This window comes from Nipponia nippon, unplaced genomic scaffold, assembly GCF_047370975.1.
Source record: "Nipponia nippon isolate SJK-2023a ecotype South Korea unplaced genomic scaffold, ASM4737097v1 scaffold_29, whole genome shotgun sequence".
In the NCBI taxonomy this organism is placed as follows: Eukaryota; Metazoa; Chordata; class Aves; order Pelecaniformes; family Threskiornithidae; genus Nipponia; species Nipponia nippon.
In genome coordinates this window covers 6,467,922-6,488,438 of record NW_028262346.1, presented here as the reverse complement: position 1 = coordinate 6,488,438, position 20,517 = coordinate 6,467,922, and the positions used below count along the sequence as shown (strand labels likewise).

The 20,517-nt window shown below is 44.0% G+C and overlaps 1 protein-coding gene across 1 annotated transcript in view; it reads right to left on the bottom strand.

Annotated features, from left to right (window-relative positions):
- Positions 1 to 1,729: 1,729 nt before the first annotated feature.
- Positions 1,730 to 20,517, bottom strand: part of LOXHD1 (lipoxygenase homology PLAT domains 1) — an 86,124-nt gene continuing 67,336 nt past the window's right edge. The window contains 5 exon segments of the mRNA XM_087763652.1: positions 1,730 to 1,837; positions 2,841 to 3,210; positions 5,760 to 5,921; positions 7,361 to 7,499; positions 8,618 to 8,788. Of these exon segments, the coding sequence (XP_087619778.1) occupies positions 1,730 to 1,837; positions 2,841 to 3,210; positions 5,760 to 5,921; positions 7,361 to 7,499; positions 8,618 to 8,788 (950 nt within the window).

Here is a 20,517-nt window from a genome sequence, read left to right as displayed (position 1 = left end):
TTTCATAAACCCATGCTGACTGAGCCTGATCCCTCGATTGTCCCGCACATGCCACTTAATGGCACTCAAGATGATCTGCTCCATGACCTTCCCTGGCACCAAGGTCAGGCTGACAGGCCTGTAGTTCCCCAGATCCTCCTTCCGGCCCTTCTTGTAGATGGGTGTCACGTTTGCTAACTTCCAGTCAGCTGGGACCTCCCTGGTTGACCAGGACTGCTGATAGATGATGGAGAGTGGCTTGGCAAGCTCCTCTGCCAGCTCCCTCAGTATCCTCGGGTGGATCCCATCTGGCCCCATAGACTTGTGGGCATCCAGGTGGAGGAGCAGGTTGCTGACTGTTACCTCTTCGATAATTGGAGCTTCATTCTGCTTCCTATCTCCATCTCCCAGCTCAGGGGCCTAAATACCCTGAGGATAACTGGTCTGACTATTAAAGGCTGAGGCAAAGAAGGCATTAAGTACCTCTGCCTTCTCCTCATCCTTTGTGGCAATGTTTCCCTCCGCATCCAATAAAGGACGGAGATTGTCCTTGGCCCTCCTTTTGACACTGATATATTTATAAAAACATTTTTTGTTATCTTTAACTGCAGTGGCCAGTTTAAGTTCTAGCTGGGCCTTTGCCTTTCTAATTTTCTCCCTGCATAACCTCACAACATCCTTGTAGTCCTCCTGAGTCACCTGCCCCTTCTTCCAAAGGCGGTAAGCTCTCCTTTTTTTCTTGAGTTCTAGCCAAAGCTCTCTGTTCAGCCAGGCCGGGCTTCTCCCCCGCCTGCTCGTCTTTTGGCACATGGGGACGGCCTGCTCCTGCGCCTTTAAGACTTCCTCCTTGAATAACGTCCAGCCTTCCTGGACTCCTTTGCCCTTCAGGACTGCCTCCCAAGGGACTCTCTCAACCAGACTCCTAAACAAGCCAAAGTCCGCCCTTCTAAAATTCAGGGCAGTGGTTTTGCTGACCCCCTCCTTACTTCTCTAGGAATTGAAAACTCTATCATTTCATGGTCTCTGTGCCCAAGACAGCCTCCGACCACCACATCACCCACCAGGCCTTCTCTGTTCGTAAACAGCAGGTCCAGTGGGGCACCTCCCGTGGTTGGCTCGCTTACCAGCTGTGTCAGGAAGTTATCATCTTCCACACACTCCAGGAACCTCCGAGACTCTTTCCTCTCTTCTGTGTTGTTGGGTCCTTCCCAATCATCTCCCTGAAGAAAGCCCTGCTGTGCCCATTGCTTTCAATGCGGTGCCTTCTGGAGGTGTGCGTGTGTGTATGGACATGCAGTGTTCACAGTTGCCAGAAGTGGGAGAAACCGGGATGTCCAAGCTCAATTTTCCTAAATATATTGGCTCAGTTGTCTCACCCTCTTTACTCATCTAAAAGGGGAGACCCATCAGTGGTGGAGGCCAGTGGGCTTTCTCAGCCCTGGCAGGGCAAAGAACTGAAAACAGAAGATGGCATCTGAGGTGTTAAAGGTTAGTTTATGGCTCTGCTAGTTGTGGCTTTTAATCATAAATAAGTGACAAATGTATTTATTATTTCATTCACAATTTTAGATGCACTTTAAAAAAAGCAGTATTACTTTTACAAAATGTTAACCCAGGAAGAACATCTTGCTGCTAAAAATCTCTCAATATAAAAGGCAGCGTTTTAAAAAGTAAAATGCAATATAAACCAGTATAACAAGAAAAATGCGCATGCAGAAAGGACCAAAACCCTCCTGCAGCCCTGCCCTCCTCAGTACCTATGAAAAAGCTCCCTCCAGGTTAACCCATCATCCCGATTTTCATCCAGCCACTTCCCACAGGGAAATATGGTGGTCACACCAGTCGCCAAGTTGGTGATCTCCACCCCGTCATGGATGAGTGGTTAAGCCGCTTAAAAAATCACCATCAAAGATATTTGCAAATAGTGATTTTTAATAGAAATCTATAAAAGTGTGATTTAACAGAATTTGATGGCAAGGTTCACTCTATTACTTATTAAATGAATGGAATATATATATATAAAGAGAAAGAAAGAGAAAGTTGAGTTTGAAGAAAATACAAGGAGGAAAAGGAGGATTATGTATGTTTAGTAACAGTTTAAGGTTTGTTTGCAGCAAGGAGAGAATCACAAAATTTAGCAATAACTAATCATTAATTAATCTAGCATCTACGAAGTGATTAAATGAGGTTTTCTACAATATTTATATCACACATGCACAATAGGCCTAAGTACTCATTATATACGCAGTTAAAGGTACCAATAAAAATTCCCCTGAGTTTAGCGAAATACTCACTTTAAATGACTGTCTCAATGGGCAAGGGTCGAACCTCGAGGAGCAAGGAGCGCCAGAGATCAGCTCAAGTTTGCTGCTCTGAGAGGCGTCCCACTTGGAGGGAGATTCTGGTGCAGCCCACTGCGGTCCGGGAGAGCTCAAAGGGTCTCAACTTGGTACCGCTGTTTATAGGGTCATAAGATGACTGACTTTAGGCATCAGTAAATCTCCCTTCTACTTTCACAGCCCATGTTGACGATTGCTAAAGTTCTCAAAAATTCCAGTGATGCTGGTACAGATCCTCCCAAGTTACAGCCTAGATAAGATAGCCCCCAAGGCTGCCAGATGGTGACTAGTACAGACGAAAAATATGTTCCAAGGTTGTCAGGGCTGTCTCCCTGGTACAGACAGTGCTGCTCCCACCTCAGCCATGTAAGAGTTTTGATACGGTCAAGGGATGCTTAACCGCCAAACTTGTTACACAAAGGCCAAGTTTTGACAGGAGTTACTGAGATTGTAAAGCAGCTTCGCTTCCCATGCTCTGCCAGGTGCACAAGAAGAAAAGGGGGCGGGGGGAGAATGCACCACCACAACCCCCTCCACTAGCCAGTCTGGCACCAGACTGCTGTTGTCATGCTCAATCCAGACTTTTAGCTCCCCCATGTCCAGTGTTTCCAGGTAAAACCAGTTGCCTTTGCCCTGCTCAAAGAGGTTCCTGAACTTCTGCTTCAGCACCTGCTTTCCCGAGTCCCTCTTCAACCCGAAGATGGTGATGAACACATTGGCGTCGGTGCCCGCACCCTTTTCAAAGCCTGTGACCACGATGGTCTCATATTTGACTGGCACCAAGCTCCGGGCTTTGCTAGCAAAGCTCTCGGTGACCTTGGCACACTCAAAGACTTTGTAGTCCCGTCTCTTGTAACGCAGAGGGATTTTCACATTGCACCTGAAAAAGTATCTGCCAAAGGAAAATTAACAGTATGTTAATGGTATGGACAGCCACTTAATTGGACATATATTATGGACTGAGCATGCTACTAAATTTCCCAATATTAATGCTGTTTCAGTATTTTTCCATATATGTGCTAGCACTAGAGTTTCTCTCTAGAAAGACAGCCGTGATTGAATGTTGCAACTGCAACTGGAAAACCCAACATCTTAGACAGCCACAGACACTCTGCACATGGGAGGGTTGGTGTGGGGCACTTGTCACCTCTTTTGCCTATGCAATGGCATGACCATTTAGAGGCCAATTAAGGCGGGACAGGCAATCAGCCCTGCAGCTAATGCAGCCCAGAGCTGCTGAGTATAATTGGTCTGAGAGCAGGGAGATCAGCAATTATCCTCACTGATGGTACGGTTAAGGTTGGGCTAGGAACTAGGAAAAAGGGAATAGGAAAGATGGGAGGAGGAGGTTTAAATTCCCTCCTTTCCTCTAGATCACCCAGCCCATCCTTAGCAGGCAGAAAAAAGCATCGAGCACAGAAATGATAGGTACCAGATGCTGAAAGCCCTTGGCTCTGCAGTGCTGCCTCTGGTGATGTGCAGGGAGCACATAGCACACCCATAAATTACCGTGTCCCTGGCACCCGGCCAGAGGCTGGAGCACTCTGCTTTTAATGATGTATTTAATTTCCAATGATGCAGATCATTTCCAAATGAGTTTTCTCCCTCCCTTGCCTTCACCAAACTGCAGCAAGTCCTCCTGGAGGGAGTGTAGCTGGATTGCAGTGCATGTGTGTAAAATAAACACCTGGAGGAAGGGTTACTGCGATTCCAGCAGTACTGTGCTTCTTAAGCACTTCCAACACTTCTGACATTTTCCACAGCCAAAGTAAAGCACTCCTTTCTCTGGAAAGAAGCTTTGTAAATGAGAAATTCTGTTGGGAGCAAAATTTTAGGCTCAGGGACAGAAAAACTGCATGAGAGCAGGGTGGAGGGTTGCCTGATGCAGCAGTTTTATTTTGTGGTCTATGTAATATTTCATGGTCTGGAGTTATAATTGAGCATGCCAATCTTCATGAGGGGCAAGAAGAAAAAAGATTACCTTTCTAGCCCTGGCATTTGCAAGAAAAAGCTTCTAAATACAGCCCATTCACATACTAAGATCTACTACTAAAAGGCAAAAATCCCAGTATAATTCAAAACTATTCCTGCAACAATCTCATAACTCTTGTAATTTGGGTATTGGCTTGACTGGGTGGGTTTGTTTGGATGTTTGGGATTGGGAATCCCTGAAGCAAGAGCTTGCTCTCAGGGTGCAATCTGTTCCAGTTGATCATTTGAAGAGCAAACACCGTTGTGAAGTGCTGCATCTGCAGAGCTGGAGCCCTGCTTCAGTGCAATGACAGGCTGCAGGCTTTACTGGTATCTCCTGGCTGCCGACTTTAATTTAAAACAACTTTAAAAAAACAGACGCTTTATCAGATCTTTGGCCCCTTCAAAACATACTGTTTCAGCAGTTTCAGCATGCTCCCAATGAGTTTAGTGCACGGATTTGATTGTACAGCTGGATTTTAAGGGTTCCAGGTTTTTCCACACCAGGAGAAAAGAACATGTTTTAGTATGTAATTGACTTGAGTTTTCATTCAGCAAATATTATTGTGGCTCTTCTGCTGGCTGATTAATTTGCTAGAAGAGACTTAGCTTCTAAAAAAAAAAAAAACTACTTCAAGGATTTCTTCTTAAACACTCAATTGTCTCAGTTAGAACAAACTCCTTATAGTTAAATTCTTTAGCAGCAATGGGAATATCATGGAGAAGAAAAGAAATCCACAATTAACATTGTGGATATTTTCTCTGAAGAGCAGTTTGTTCTGCAAATGGACAATCTTCTCCGGTTCCTGCATAGTCCCTGTGCTATCTGCTCCCTGAGTCATGAATGTCACCCCTTCCAAAGATGGGGCTCAGACTAAAGCATGTAGGACCTGATTTGCTCAGGGCTCTTCAGACACATTCGTTTTTTGGCCATGGCAGATTTCAGTCATATTCAAATCAGAGTAGCTGAGCTGCATGACTGCAACCTTTCCCATGAGCCTTTTGGACCATACCAGAAGGATCTTTCATTCAAACTGGTCTGAATTGGAGATTCAGGTTTTGTCTTACTCTCAACTTTTTTCTAGGAGCTCTTTATACAAGACTTAGCTAAACACCAATATGTGCAGAGCATCCTACAAACCGCTTAAACTTCAGTCAAAGTATTTTCCACAAGCTGAGACATTAATTTGTCATAGTCGCAAGGTTCACCCAAGCCAACTCATTTATAAATTTATTTGCACATGCAAATGCCCTCTCTGACAACTCAGAAATTGCACAGGCAAGTCAGGCAGGGACATTCTGCACCTGACACACCAAACAGCTTGTCCTTAGCTTTCAGAAAGGGATTAAGATTGGGTAAGACTTTCCACTACTGCTTAAGTCTGAAATGCTTCAGGAGGATGCACGCAGAGCAGCTCAGCTTCCCCATGCCCTCCTGGAATGGCTCCTCGCAGATGAGAAGGCACTTACTTGTTGCAAAGCTCCATCTCTGTTATGATAATCTCTTGGACATGCCAGAAGACATCAGCTTTTGCAGGTGACTTCTTCCCATCTTTTGGGCAGTGACCAACACAGATGGCTGCAATTTCACCAACGTTCTTTGAAGAAAACTGAAATGTGTCTGTTGCTCCCCTGCAGGAGACAGGGAGCAGTTTCAGTTAGTATCTTTAAGGCTGGCAGTGACTTGTCTCATATGGACATTAAGTAATTTGCACATGGTTACGGAAGATAGAAGTTAAAGCCTTCATTAAAAGTAATTTGATTTAACCTACAATCATTCAACACAAAGTATAATTTCCATACTTAAATTTAGTATTTTCTCTGATTGGGGGGTGACACTTTAAATTGTTGCCACTAGGACTTTCCAGGATAAACTTGAGCTGTTCCACATACAAAATCAATTTGCCTCATTACAGATAAAGCTAAAGAATGACTAATTTCCCCTCCAGCACTTATTCATTCATTCTTGACAGATACCGTATCTGTTACACATCTACCCACCATAGCTGTTTTAAATTTGATAGTTCAGCCACCCTTCCTGAAGCTCAGCTTGAAAACAGTTTAGAGGAACAATAGGTCTCTGTCAAACCCTTGGCTGGCTCCCTGTCATGTCCCCTACGTATCTGTTTGTTAGGTTTATCTCCTTGGACTGGTCCTTATTCCAACCTGCCTCCAAGGATGGATGGTGACTAATGCTTTGGAGAGTGGTGTCTTTAACTCCACTGTAGACTCCATCAGCTGAAGGTCAGGAGGAAGCTCCTCCCGATCTTTCATGTTTCACATGAAATCTCAGCCATTCATACTAGAGTCCACATCAGCTGTAATTTCATCTTCCTTTACAGAGCCGCAAGAAAAACCTTTCCTCCCTGGAAAGCAACCAAACATCAGCAGAGTCTGTGGCTTTGAAGAGTTTCCCATCTCCTAAGGGCATGCTGTGTCCTTAAGCAAAGTAGAAATCCATCTCACATCTGGAGCACTTTGGTCCCACATGGGAAGAGGAATCTGCCCCACTTTACACAGACACACCTCCAGCTCGTCTGTGCACGAGGCTGATATTCGGCTTTCCTTGCATGACAGTGATCTTTCAGTCTTACCCCCCAGATTCGTCTGGAGAGTCAAATCTGAGCAGCTCTGACAACATTTAACCTCCAACTATTTTCACTTTCTCTCTGGTTCCCACTGCCAGCGAGGTGCTGTAAAAGGAACTAAAAACACCTCCAGCTTCCTTCTGCTCCTCCCAGCTCAAAAATACACAGCCTCCCCCGGGGCTCGCCAGAAGCCCATTTGTATGTACTAATACAAAAGGACACACATGCACACATGCATCATCTACATTTCCTTTTACCAAATGCCTTTTTCTTATTTTTAAACCTGCTTTGTGTCTTCCCATCAGAAACTAATTTTACATCTTCCTTTTACTCCAGGTAAGAAGCCCTTAGCCTTTTTGGAAGGGGAATGAGGAACAGCATGGCACAAAGACAACTCTGTAGACCATCCTGGAGAAGAGGTGGCATTTGTGGAAGACACACAGCTGGTGAGAGTTCCTCTAGCCCACCATCCAGTCCCACTACCTTTCAAATCTCCTTTTCTTGGAGGAGTTTTCCATAAGGAATTCTTTCGAGCGGCCCAGCTTTCCTTCCAAGATGATCCAGATGTTTTCCTTTGTTTCTGCATCCTCTCTGTCGCTTGTTACTGTGACAATCTCATAGGCTTTAAAGCATAATTAACACACATGTTAAACAGAAAAGGAAGAGCAGATGGCCAGAAAGATCTCTTCATTTGGCTGTCACTTTGCTTAAAAACTCTCTTCCTAATATTTATCACAGCACACAAGAAAGCATTTGCAAAATAAGGATGGAACCACACTGAAATCTGTGGGACTTTTGACCTCTATGTGCTTTGGATTTCATGCAGGGATAGAGTACATGAAAAATATGAGTACTGCTCGATCAGGTAGCAAGAGTAGACAAAGCTGGTCTTGAACAAGCTGTGTCCAGCTCCCTGCTGTGTTAAGCACTCCCTTTTTAACACAGCCCAAATCCTACAGGTTTTGTGCCACTGTTCATAACAGGGACAGTGAGGGTATCCATGTATCCAACAGGATGTGCTCAGATGCCATGGTGGCATGTAAGTACCCAAAATGGTAATCATAAGGCTGTTTTTTTGTAGGGGCAGAGTGAAATCACACTGAAGTAATGTGATTATTGACTCTCCAGGACTCTCATGAAGAAGAGCATTGTGGTGCAGGAGTTCTTGAGATGCGCTTTGCGTATCATCAGTGCGGTTAAGTAGCTCTTGCTCGCTGCCTCACTCAACACATTAGACACCAGTGTAATTACCTTGGACTCAGTGGAATTACCCAGAGCAGACCCAGGGCTATGGGGTGTTAAGCTCAACCATCATGTTCAGCCGGGATACTTGAGCTAGTAGCCCAGAACATGTTAAGGAGAAAGCTGGAGCAATGTTACTTACAAAGCTTTAAGGATTGAACTTATTTTCCACCTCAAAGACTCAAGGCCATTATTTCTAATGAGACCATAACCATGTGTCCTTATGGCTTACTGCTGGATTGAACCTCTGCAGACGGGCCCCTCTTAAGTTTCAACCCAGAATGATATCCTTTTCTTCCTCATAAATCCTGATTTGTTTATTTCTTATCACAGCATTGCACTTTTGAACTAAAGAGTACCTTAAATAATCCAACCCTTAAAGCCTGCAAATACAAATGCCTATTGCATGGGAACCCTTAGTGGAGCAGCTTGCAGGAGTTGTGGTCCTATGGCCTCTGAGGTCTCTCAACAAATGCCACAAGTCAACTTTAAACTTACCAGTCCGTTCCTTCAGTTCCAAGATGTCATTATTGGCACAAGCCAGTTCCCTTATGAGCTGCCCATCATCTTCACCTTTAGCCAGCCAGCGATCACACTGGAAGCGAAATGTCTTGTCCATGGCAGAGTCCTTCACATCAATATATTCCAAGTGCCAACCTGGTGCAATTCCTAGTAAAACAACAAAATAAAAAAGATTTTGATATTTTCACATAGCTTGGGTGAGATACCTCTCCTCAGGAGCACTCTGCTGGTACTAGAAATGATCTATATTTGCTTCAGATAATGTCATGAGTGAATATGGTGTCATTCTGATACCAAAAGCAATGACAACCTGCTCAAGACTATAATCTGATTTCCCTTCTAGAGTCAGGCCATGCTTTTGAGGGACTCGCTGGCTTTTGATCAGATATAAGGATGTTGGAGCATGGTCCCAGATAAGCTAAATTTCAAGCTCTCTGGCCATCTGTTGTCCTTGACCAGTACTTTGGACAAGATGGGGCTTTTGCAATACCAGTAGCAGCAGCAGTGAGCAGGGACTGCTGAGGCTGGCATGCCCCCTGTCAGCACACCAATACAGGAACCATCCCAGGAAGAAGCATTACTGTGGCTTGGGGGCAGCAAACCCTTACAAAGCCCCAGGGAAATCAGGGCCCTGCAGAACTGTTTGCAAGACCCAGAAGCATGAAATCTCCTGGAAATCAGAGGGTTTGGGGGAAAAGTTAATGGAGCAGCTTCTGTCACAGAAACCGCACATGATTCTTCCTTCCATTTTAAGGGAAACATGAAGCCTGAAAGCCAAAAGAAAGATACGCGTTCCCATTCCACCTAACCCCCATCCTTCTACCACATATGTCTATAGTTATTAAAAAAGACATAGCAGTGTGTGTGCATGGTTTGTGGGGGTCCCTTCACATTTTGGGAGTACTAGTTGGCCACAAGCTGTAGAGTTTAGTGTCTTTTTCTATGGCCCCCAAACCCTTCATATTTGGATTTGAAGATCAGAAGGTAGATTACAACTTGTTCCTTTGACCCTGCCAGCTAGCACATGCAAGAAAATTACCTGTGTTATCCTGATCTTGCCAAGCAACCAGGGTGAATTCACTAATGCTGTGACTGGATATGAATGTAGGACAGACTAAAGTGATGGATGCTCTGGCAGGGACCACCAAATCACCTAACTTTTGCCTTGGGACCTTCTGAGGAGTCATAGCTCCCTTTTAGTTTTCTACTTCCTTTTTTTTTTCAGTGGAAAAGCAACTTGAAAATGATAAAAAGGGCATTTGGGAACATTTTCCTGATTTCTTTGTTGAAATAGAAGAAGCCCTTGTTGAGCTTGGGGGCATGGGAGGTTCTGACAGTTCTACTTACCAGTCCTGTTATTAGTCAGACACAGAAAGGTTATGTTCATGATGAGAGATCTCTGCTGACTTATTATTTATATCCCAGAGACATTAAACAGCTCTTGCTCTTCCAAGAACTCCCTGCCATGTGCCTACTTCCTTTTAGTTTGCAAATATTAATCTTCTTTAGCCCTGAAAAGAAAATGATGGCACCTTTTTGAGTTATGTCAACAAGTCACCCTGCTCTTATGGACTGTGATCCCTCCACACCATGTGTTGTCAGTTCTCTACCAGCGCCACAGCCATTCCTGTTTTGTACTTTTCCCTTCAAGCTAGGAAAAGACCTGCTACAAAGCACAGACCTCAAACAAAGACACCACTTGCCCCTTAAAGGGAGGGGGCACAGAACTGCAGGATCATTGTGGCGGGAAGGAATATCTGGAGAATGTTTAGTCCAACCCCCTGCTTAGAGCAAGGTCAGCTAAAGCAGGTTGCTCAGGGCTGTGTCCGGTCAGGTCATCCTAGGATGGAGACTCCACAACCTCTCTGGGCAACCTGTGCTAGTGTTTGATTACCTGTGCAGAGAAAAAAGCTTTTTTCTTATGTTTAAATTGGAATTCCCTGTATTTCAGTTTGTGCTCATTGCCTCTTGTCCTGTCACTGGGCACTGCTAAGAGTCTGGCTCCATCTTCTTTACTCCCCCATCAGATATTTGTACACATTGATAAAATCCCCCTGAGCCTCATCTTCTCCAGGCTGAACAGTCCCAGCTCCCTCAGCCTCTCCTCATACAACAGATGCTCCAATTCCTTAATCATCTTTGTGGCCCTTCACTGGACTCTCTCCGGTATGTCCACATCTCTCTTGCACTGGGAGGACAGTTCCATGTACCAATGACAAGACCTGTGCAAATACCACGGGTGCAGCACCCAGGCAGGGGAGCTGGATGCACCACCCAAACATGCATGACCTCCTCCAGGCTCCAGCAGCAGAACAAGGGTGTGAAGGGGTTTTGGGGGCGAGCTGGCATGCCGTACCCTCACAGATCCTCACCAGTTTACTGCCTCCAGGGCATATCTTACCAAATTCCCCAGGGCTCCCACCAGGCTCCAACTGGAGCAACTTGCTCTTTGGGGCTGTTTGGAAATTTATTCTAAACATGTTGGCAGTGTCAGTCGTTAATCTTTTTGGCAGGCTTATTTCCATTTAAGTTCAATGAACGTCTCTGCAGCATATTCAGGAGGCTGCTCTGCTTCCTTTAAACTTTAGTTAAAACAGTACAGGATGAAAGAAAGAAAACATCCCATCCTTCTCCAGCAAGAGGGATCAACGACTGAAGACCAGGATAGAATAAATTGGTGATCTTAGCCCTGTTGCCAGCAGTGAACAGCATGATTGGGACAGGATCAGTGCGAAGCAGTGGTATCAGGAGAGAGACTGAATGAGATGCACATACCCTCCTCCCTCTTCTCCATCCTGGTCCCAGCAGCCACTCACCAGGAAAGCTGCAATAAAAACCTGCTCTTTTATCACAGGGAGAGATGGGCCAGAGCTGACTTTCCAGCATATGTTGGAGTTGAGGGCAAAGGGAGCACAAAGTGCAGCTTTTCCTGGTGTTCCCTGCGAAAGATGCATTTATCAGCTCTGGGCTATTTAAAGAGCAAGCTCTGGGCTCTCTCAGGGGATTGACACTGAAAAGCACATGCCAACAGGGTGTCCTTTACAGCACAAGGGTACTTTGAAACAAGGAGCTGACTGGTCACTCTTTCTTAGAAAAATGGTGCTACTGCCTCAAAGTATCCTCCTGTCTGCTTTAAGGAAAAAGTATTTCTCTTCCCTCTCACTAGAACTGGTCCTTCCTTTTTCCTGTTTTCCTTTGTGATGATTAGCAACTTAAATTAGATTAGGAGACCTGGAAGCTTGTGGTGGTGCGTCCCCCCCGCCTTCCTCTGGACCACCTTACGACCCCAGGGACCCCTGCCAATGTTTGGCCTCTGAGCAATGAGTCTGGTGACCAAGTGCCCCTTGGTTTTACCAGGCACTCTTGCATGGTTGAGCTGGGGAACAAGAATGCCTTGATCCCACCTGGCATCATCAGTCACCCCTTGACAGCTTGGGAACACCTCATTGTGGATCGTAACTTGGGCCGATCGGTACGGGAGGATCGTACCTGCCTTGCTGAGATTAATGAGAACTCAGCAATAACTGACTGCAGCTGTGGCCAGAATGGAAATTTATTGATGCCTAAAGTCGATCATCTCACAACCCTATAAACAGCGGTACCACGGGAGACTCTTTGAGCTCTCCTGGACCGCAGCGGGCTGCGCCAGCATCTCCCTCTGAGTGGGGACGCCTCTCAGAACTGCGAACTCTTAAGTTTGCATACGGAGGCCTAGCAACAGGACCTGGGCTGATCTCCGGTGCCCTTCACTCCTTGAGGTTCAACCCTTCGCCCGTTGAGACAATCATTGAAGTCAGTATTTCACTGAACTCGAGGGCAATTTTTGATGGGTACCTTTATCTGCGCATTCAAACTTGCGAGGGATTTTAAGAGGTACCTTTTATTAGGCCCATTGTGTGATTACGTGTGTGTGTATTATACAAATATTGTAGTAAGTTTTATTTCATCACTTTGTAGATGCTAGAGTAACCAATGATTAGTTACTACTAAATTCTTGTGATTCTCTCCTTACTGTGAATAAACCTAAGCTGCTGCTAAATACATATAATCCTTAGACATATAAACCGTTGACCAAGTCTGAGACTAGGATTGGATCCAGCCGCACCTAGGCTCCTCTCTGAGAAGGAGTTTAGAAAGCAAGGGGGTCCATTCCGAACCTCATGGCTCAACGGGAGGGCCTCCTTTACTCCCCCCTTGTATTCCTTTCTGCCTCAATCCTTCTCTCTCTCTACATATATTCCATTCATTTAATAAGTAATAGAGTGAACCTTGCCATCGAACTTTGTTAAATCATCCTTTTATAAATTAAATCACTGTTTGCAAATATCTGTGGTGGTGATTATTTAAGCAACCTAACTGCTCATTCATGACAAAGCTGTAAAAGTATCCTTTAGTGCTTTTCATTTCTCGAGAGAAATAATTCACCCCAGGTGAATGTTGTACTGGCTATGTCCAGAGCAGCACATCTTCCTACCCTGTCCATGTTTCCTAGTGTCAGGAGTGGTATCACATCGAGGGTCTCACTGCCACAGCATTAAACCCCATTTAAAAGCTGATATGGCAATTGGAAGGATTGATTCAGGGTTGAAGAAATTATTCTGCTTTACCAGAAAAATAATTGTTTTTCTCTTGTTTCAGACTGGGAAAAGATACATTCGATTTCTTTTTGTATTGATATAGAAAAAAACACAAAGTCCAGTTGTGCACAGAGTCTAAATGTGAGACTTTCCCTCTGCTGAGCTGGCTCTGCATGCCAGGGGGCACACCAGTGGAAGAAGAAACCATGTTTGCAGAACCATTTTTCAGGTCACGAAATCCTGGTTTCAGGATGTTACCCTCTTTCCACCTTCTGTTTCTGTGCGGCTTTTGCAGAGCAATGGGCTCAGAGACATTACAGCACCTGAGAAATAACAGGAAAGGGAACTACATCCCATACACAGGTGTAACCCTGGAGCCACCAAATCCTCAGCACAAGCTGGTTTATGGAGTGGGCATCAGTGAGGGAGTGAGGAAGAGGAGTCAGAAAAGTGGTGTGGTTGTAGCAGGGTGGAAGGACTTTCCTAGGTCGTGTCCACTGCTCACACTGCCTGGCCATGCAGGAGAAACTGGAGGATCTCTGCAGCGTTGGCTAATCAGCCTTCTCCCTGAGTGCCAGGATACTGTTGGATGGTGGATCTTGATCCACCATGAAAGCCACAGCTGCTCCATCACTCAACTTTCAGTGCTTGCAGAAGAGAGAGCAGATCTTGTTGTATCCCTTTGGCACCTTGACCAAGCAGGAGTACCAGGAGAGCAAGGGCTCAGGAAGCAATCAACTGCACAAATGCCTTGGAGAGCATCATGGGCTTTTCTGCAGTGACCCTGGTACAAACCAGCACCACTACATTTGTCTCCTTTACTGCTTTGGGGCAGAAGCGAAGAAATAGCACGTATCTGAGTGGTTACCGCTTGATTATGCAGGTCTCAGTCTTTAAAATAGTTTGGCCACCACTGTGCCTTTGTGGAAGATCTCTTGTCACCATAACAAGTGTTCAATGTTTGTAACAAAAGGTACTTCACTCCAGGCCTGTTTTGCCGCCATCGAAATCCCTAGCAGCAAACCTGCCCTAATAAAACCCATGGCTGTGCCACGTAGGCTCTTTAATGGTCCACAGCTGGAAGTGACATTTTCAATGACATGCAAAACATTTCAAATGTAATTAGAGGAGGAGAAGAGCTTTGGGGAAAACAGAATCACTTTGCTTGCTTGACTCTGGCAGTTGTATAATTTAGTGTCATGTAGGGAAATGTATTCTCTTCCCCAAGTGTCCTTATCCAAAAGAGCAGTTATTTGTCCCATTTATCCTCCTTTCCAAAAGGGCCCAAGCTGACAACTGGATGATGCTGGGCAAGGACCCTCTGTGTACGTCTGCAAGGTCTTCACAGGGCCATTTTGCCTTTTTCCCTGGTGATGCTAAAAGTCTGTGCTTTCCTGATGTTGGACAGACAGGTTGGATTGTAAGCTCCTTGTCATACATTTCTGCAGTGATTAGTGTCTGACTTTAGAAGCAGTCTGACTTTAGAAGCAGTAGATGTAACACAGATAATGAAGTTACCGCTTCATTTAACTAAAACTCCAACTTGCAGCACCAGAAGTTTCTTTAGCTCCTCTTGGGAACAGTAACCACTTGCCCCAGCCTATATTCACCCCTAAAATATTAAGCTGTTCTGACACATGCAGAAACATAGGAGGATGGGAGAAAAAGAGTGAGAATGAATCAAGTCTGGTGGGTTCACCACTCACCAGGCACCTGGTCCCTGACCTTGCTTTACTGAATATTAACTATTCCTTGCAAAGTGAGAGCTGGTGGGATCAAATCCATGCTGGCAGATCCACATCCAGGCTTGGATGCACACATGTCCATGGAAGTTAAACTGTCTCCACTCTTTGCAGCCATATTAATTGATTTTCCTCCCTATCCCTTGTCTATCTGTAGCAGATCTTCTTTGGTTTGGTTTTCAAAGCGGTTGATGCCCCATCAAGGATAATAGTTGTCATAACTGGTGCTTATGTTCCCATAGCAGTAAAAGAAAAATCCTGCTCAGGACATTGACTGCTCAGGGGCCAGTGAAGAATTGCTGCTGCCCAGCCATTCGCAACCACCAACCAGTGCTGCTCAGCTCCCTAATTGCATTTTTTTTTTTTTCACATTTTCTGAAACTTAAAGTAACGACCATTGCAAAGACAGTTCATCAGCCTTGTGTTCTCTGACATTATTTATCCCCTGCTTGGTTAAATGACCATCCATCCCTAAACCCCACCACATGAGACGTCACCCAGAAAGTGGTGGGAGCTTTGATAGCAACGTCGGATTGCTAGAAATGGAGTGTTAATTGTGAGGTGTTAAAATCACAGCATCTAGCTTTGCATTAGTACATCTCAAACACTTTAAGAAGGTGAATAATTTTTATCCTTAATTTACATAATTGAAAATGAGGTATGGGGATGTGATTTACGCAAGGTCATTCAGCAAGCCAGTGGCAGAATAAAAATAGATCCATTTTGTATATCTCTCCTTTAGGATAATGTTAGTTCACACCACGATGTTTCTTATCAGAGCAGACAGGCAATGCAAAACCTCTCAAAATCTTTGACAAAGCAAAAGCTTAACACAGGACAGTTTTAGAAAATGCGTCCCCTGCCCCCCCTCCTCTGTTGTCTATGCAACTGGTTCACTCCAGGACTTGACTCAGGTCAAAACCACCCATAAATTACTCTCAGACATCCCCCCCACCCCTCACCCCATCTTACAGATAAACTACTCCTGTGCAAAAACACTTAACAGCTCAGAGTGAGGGTATAACAGTTTCTCAGATGATATTCTTGCAATTGAAGCATATTTTGTGTTCTACTGAGGCATACTTGGTGCAAAAGCATTAAAGAAGGGTGAGAGTAATTTTTCCCAAAAAGGAGCAAAGGAGGCTTGTAGAAAAGAGAAGTTTTTACAGAATTGATAATTCTACAGCTATATCTGGCCTTTTGGGCTCTTGCCACTCTATAGTGAAGGGTTCTACAGTTACAGAAGACTGGTAAGAAATGAATGACTGTGCAAGGTCAACACTGAAGTCTTCATCTTGTCTCCAAGTTTGCTGTTTTATTTGCTTAGATTTTTTTTTTTTTTTTCTACTTTATGTCAACTCCGGACTGTGAGATCTTTGCAGTGTCTTCTGCTTGCGCTGTAATGCCTGTAGCACATCTTTGTGATAGGACTGTTGAGTGTAAGGAAAAAACCTGTCATTGAAGAGAGAGGTAGGTGCATGGCATGTGAGGAGGACTCTGCAGATTGGTGCTGGGGTCTCCTGAGAGGCCGAAGCCAGATTTAGGCAATCTGAAGGACTAAGGGGGCATGGCACGGTTGCTGGCAGGCTACACAGGTCTGCAGCTTGCATGTCTGTTTGTGCCTTGTCTAAGGTGTTGAATTCAATCCATCCAGAAAGATGCAGGAGTTGACGTCTTCCTCTGTACTGAGCCATTAGCAAAACAAGGGGGATAATGGACTCTCCTCTCCTTGGGCAGTTTCACACATCTATTTCTCTTCCTTTCACTTTTTATTTAAAGCAGAAACTATTCAAGAAATCTGCCCCATGGATTAACAGAGTTTATGAGGCAAGAGTCAAGCACTGAGAAGAGGGCTTAGAAAAGACCTTCTCAGGTCTGATAGTTTGATAGTTGAGCAAATCCTTACAAGGGGCTAAAAAGGCAGATCTTTAGGTTTCTTTTAATAATTTATGGCCTACAAGTGCCCAAAAGGGTTGGAATCATGTCTGTGAATTGCAGAAACGTATCTCTGGAAAAGCGATGTGCTGAGAGTTCAAGGCCTAGGCAATTTGAGATCTGATCCAAGATGCTGCTCCTTAAAAAGGTAGATCCTTCCAAGAAAGAAAAGGTAAAACAAGGGCATACTAATGTTTTTGAGTTGGGTCCAGATCAAGAAAGGGGAATAAGATACTTTATTCTTTGGAAGAGCCACCCAAAAGGAGTCATTGAGGCAGTCAGGCTACTTAAAACTCAATTAGACAATGTCATAGCGGTTGGTGTAATTGCGAGAAAGGCACTGTTGAGGCAAAGAAGAAGTTGGGCTGCATAACCTGGTTATTTACTTCTGCCTTTGCTCCTATAATAACACAGAGAAGTCTGGTTTATCCATAATTAGACTCTTCCTGGCTCCCCTTGGCTGATGGCAACTGAGATAATCAAGAATCTGAAATTAATGACTTTAGAAAGACTGCTTATCATCTGGGTTCAAATCTACTCAGGCAGATGAGGGAGCTAAATCCAGATTTCCCGTATCTCCTTGTTGCAAGGAGAAAAAGGCAACAAAAAAAAGGGGGGGGGGGAAGCTTTTTCTAGGTAAATAATTCCATTACTCTGATACTAAGAAACTTTAAGCCATTCTTCCAGAATGGTGATTTAGTCCTGAAAACAGAGAAAAAAATTGAGGCCTGTATTTAGAAAGCCAGTATTTCTACAGACCTACAGATACTGATCTTGCATAAATGTAGAAGTAAATGAACTGAGATATGAGAAAATACATAGTGCCTATCTGAGATCAGGAGATGGGGAGTCTGGAAATGATTAAATTTGCTCAGGGAGTCTAAATATATTAGGTCGAACATCAGTATCTGAAAGTAAACAGGAGCAAGATAAAAAGACATGGAGCAAAACTTAAAACTAAATTTCATTCACAGCAATTCATTGTTACCAGACTCTCACTGGTGAGCTCTAAACATCTAAAAAATCAGGAACAAGTTCCTTGAAATTACAGTTGCAAAGTCTCTACACAACCTGTTTTCAAATGAGTGCCGACTTCCTTCCTAATCAATTTTACTGAAGTCAGAGGAATTTGATGGGGGCTTCATTCTTCCTTTATATCTCATACGGAAATGCCACTCAGCAGTTTTTGTGGGGAAAACAGCATTTAAAAGCATTAAAGTGGGATCATAAAACTGACATGCTTTTCTAGAGGAGACAAACGCAGTGTTTGCTATTTAAAGACCTTCCAACAGACTTTGCCATTGCAATTACTCCCTTTTCAACTCTGAACACCCTGCTGCAGTCAAATTTCAGTGAAAGGATAAACAAAAGTGGGATGTGAACTGTGAGCAAAGCCACTGCAGCAAAACTTTGCTGGTGGAAACAGATGCTCAACTGGACTTCCTGGCAAAGTAACCACCTTGGGCAAGCCATTTAAATGTTTTTTATTCTGAAATAAGGGCAGGTTGATTGACTTCTTGCTGGGACCAGGTGATGTCTGAAAGAAAAAAGAAGCCTTGTAATGGTTAGTAGTTCCCTTAACTAGCCCTTAGGTGCTAAAGGCACCTAATGTGAGTCAAAACAGGCTGATGCTGTCACTGAGGCTGATTATTAAGAAAATTAGGAAAATAATATCATCCATGTTCCAAGTATTCAGCATGTGAGGAGCAATGGGGTAGGCCAGTGTGAGGCTGTCTTCCACAGACCATTGGCAAAGAACCAATTAGTCCAAAAAAGAAAAAAAAAAAACCAAAGGAAAGAATGATCAACATCTGATGCCTCAAAGTAATGGTAAATACAAGCAAGTTTTTGTTTAATATCCAAAGTCCCCCAAGCATCTGACTAAAAACATACATGACCCTCAACCCCTGACCCCACTACTCCTTTCCAAAAAACAGAGCCAGGAATTTCTAACCAGTGGCACAGCCAATTTATATAAATTATATATAGAGAGCAGGCATATATGCAAAGGATAGCTATAGCTTGGGATCCCAGCAGTAATAAATACTCTACCCACCCAACAAACTGTCATACTGCATTGTGTGAAGTTTTAGATATGTCTTTCACATGACTAATGCAAGAACAATGAAGACAACATATGTTATGATTTAAACTACAGTTGTCCTCCTTTCTTGGGGGGAAAAACAAGTACATTTCTGCTAAACAAAACCTGAGCTTGTTGTTTCTCCAAGGCTTAACAATGCAGTCAGCTAGGTCTGGTAAAAGCCCTATTAACTATTATTTAAAAATAGAAAGCAGTGATAAGAGGGAAATAAGGAAAGAGAATATGAGATTGCAATGTGTATTTATATTCATAAATATGAAGTATTTTTTCAGGTTCTGGACACATGGTTTACTATTTTAGCTGACTTGTGGTGGATATCTGGGTATGTGCTCTACAGCCTACAGCAAATTTAAACTAATTGAGCCTATTTACTGCTTAGCCTAAGGCTAAACTCTGTTACTTCCCTTTGCCACTAACCAAGAGCATGCAGATAGCAATTACCATAGCTCAGCTACAACGTGGTAACTCCCCAACCTGTATCAACATCATCATCAGTGTCAGGGAGAAGGTGAACTGTGATCACTTGTGCAAGAAGGAAAAGGCAGCAAAACTGCCTAGATTAACAGGATTCTCTTGTCACACAGCAGAGAGCAGACCCATGGGACTTATTGCCACGGGATGCCGTGGGTGCTAAATGTCTCCTGGAGAGTCTGGACAAGCGCTTGAATGAGAAAATTCACTGAAAGTTACTTAACGGACAAAAATGATATCCAGTTCAGGAGACGCCCTGAGCTATGCATAGTAAGATGCAGAGGATCGGGGAAGGATTACACACGCTCGCTCAGTTGCCCCTCTTCCTCAGGCACCCAGTGATGCTGCTGTTGGAAACAGCTGCCGGGCTTGACAGACCCTCGGTCTGACCCAGTTCTTATCTTCCTACGTCCCAGCCTGTTTGCTTGCCTGAGCCCTAAGGATCAGCTCTGATCTGGTGGGTGTATTTCATTCTGTTAGCACAACTGACCACTGGGGAGCCACAATGCCTTTCCTTTTGAGGAAAATGTTCACTTTGTAGACATTTTAGCTTGTAATATATTTGAAAATGAATCTGCAAGTCCATGTTGATTTCTTGCTGCTCTCCAAAGGACATCCAAACCACCCTTGCAACTGCAGACGCCTGTTTGCTGAGCAAAAACTCCCATGGGTATTTTGATAGCTCTTTCCATTTCAGCACCTAAACTGCAGATTCAAGGAATAAGTGTTTTGGCAACTAAAATCAGGTAAAATGGTCTCACTTACTGCTTTCAGCACCAGCTATATAACATGATGTTACCGAGCTTAAACAACTAAATTGTCCTGTGTTGTGGGAGTGATAAATATGAGCCTGAAGCTTGCAGTGGCTGGGAATAAACAATCATGAAGCCAGATTAGGCGGATGGTCATATTTCCCATATTTCACATACAGATTTCTCTTTTTTTTTTTTGAATAACAATACAGAGGAAAACTTACAGTGGGCAAGTCTGATCCAGAGGTAGCATCTTTTATTAATATTGCATGAGATGCAGCCTTCCCCAACTGCC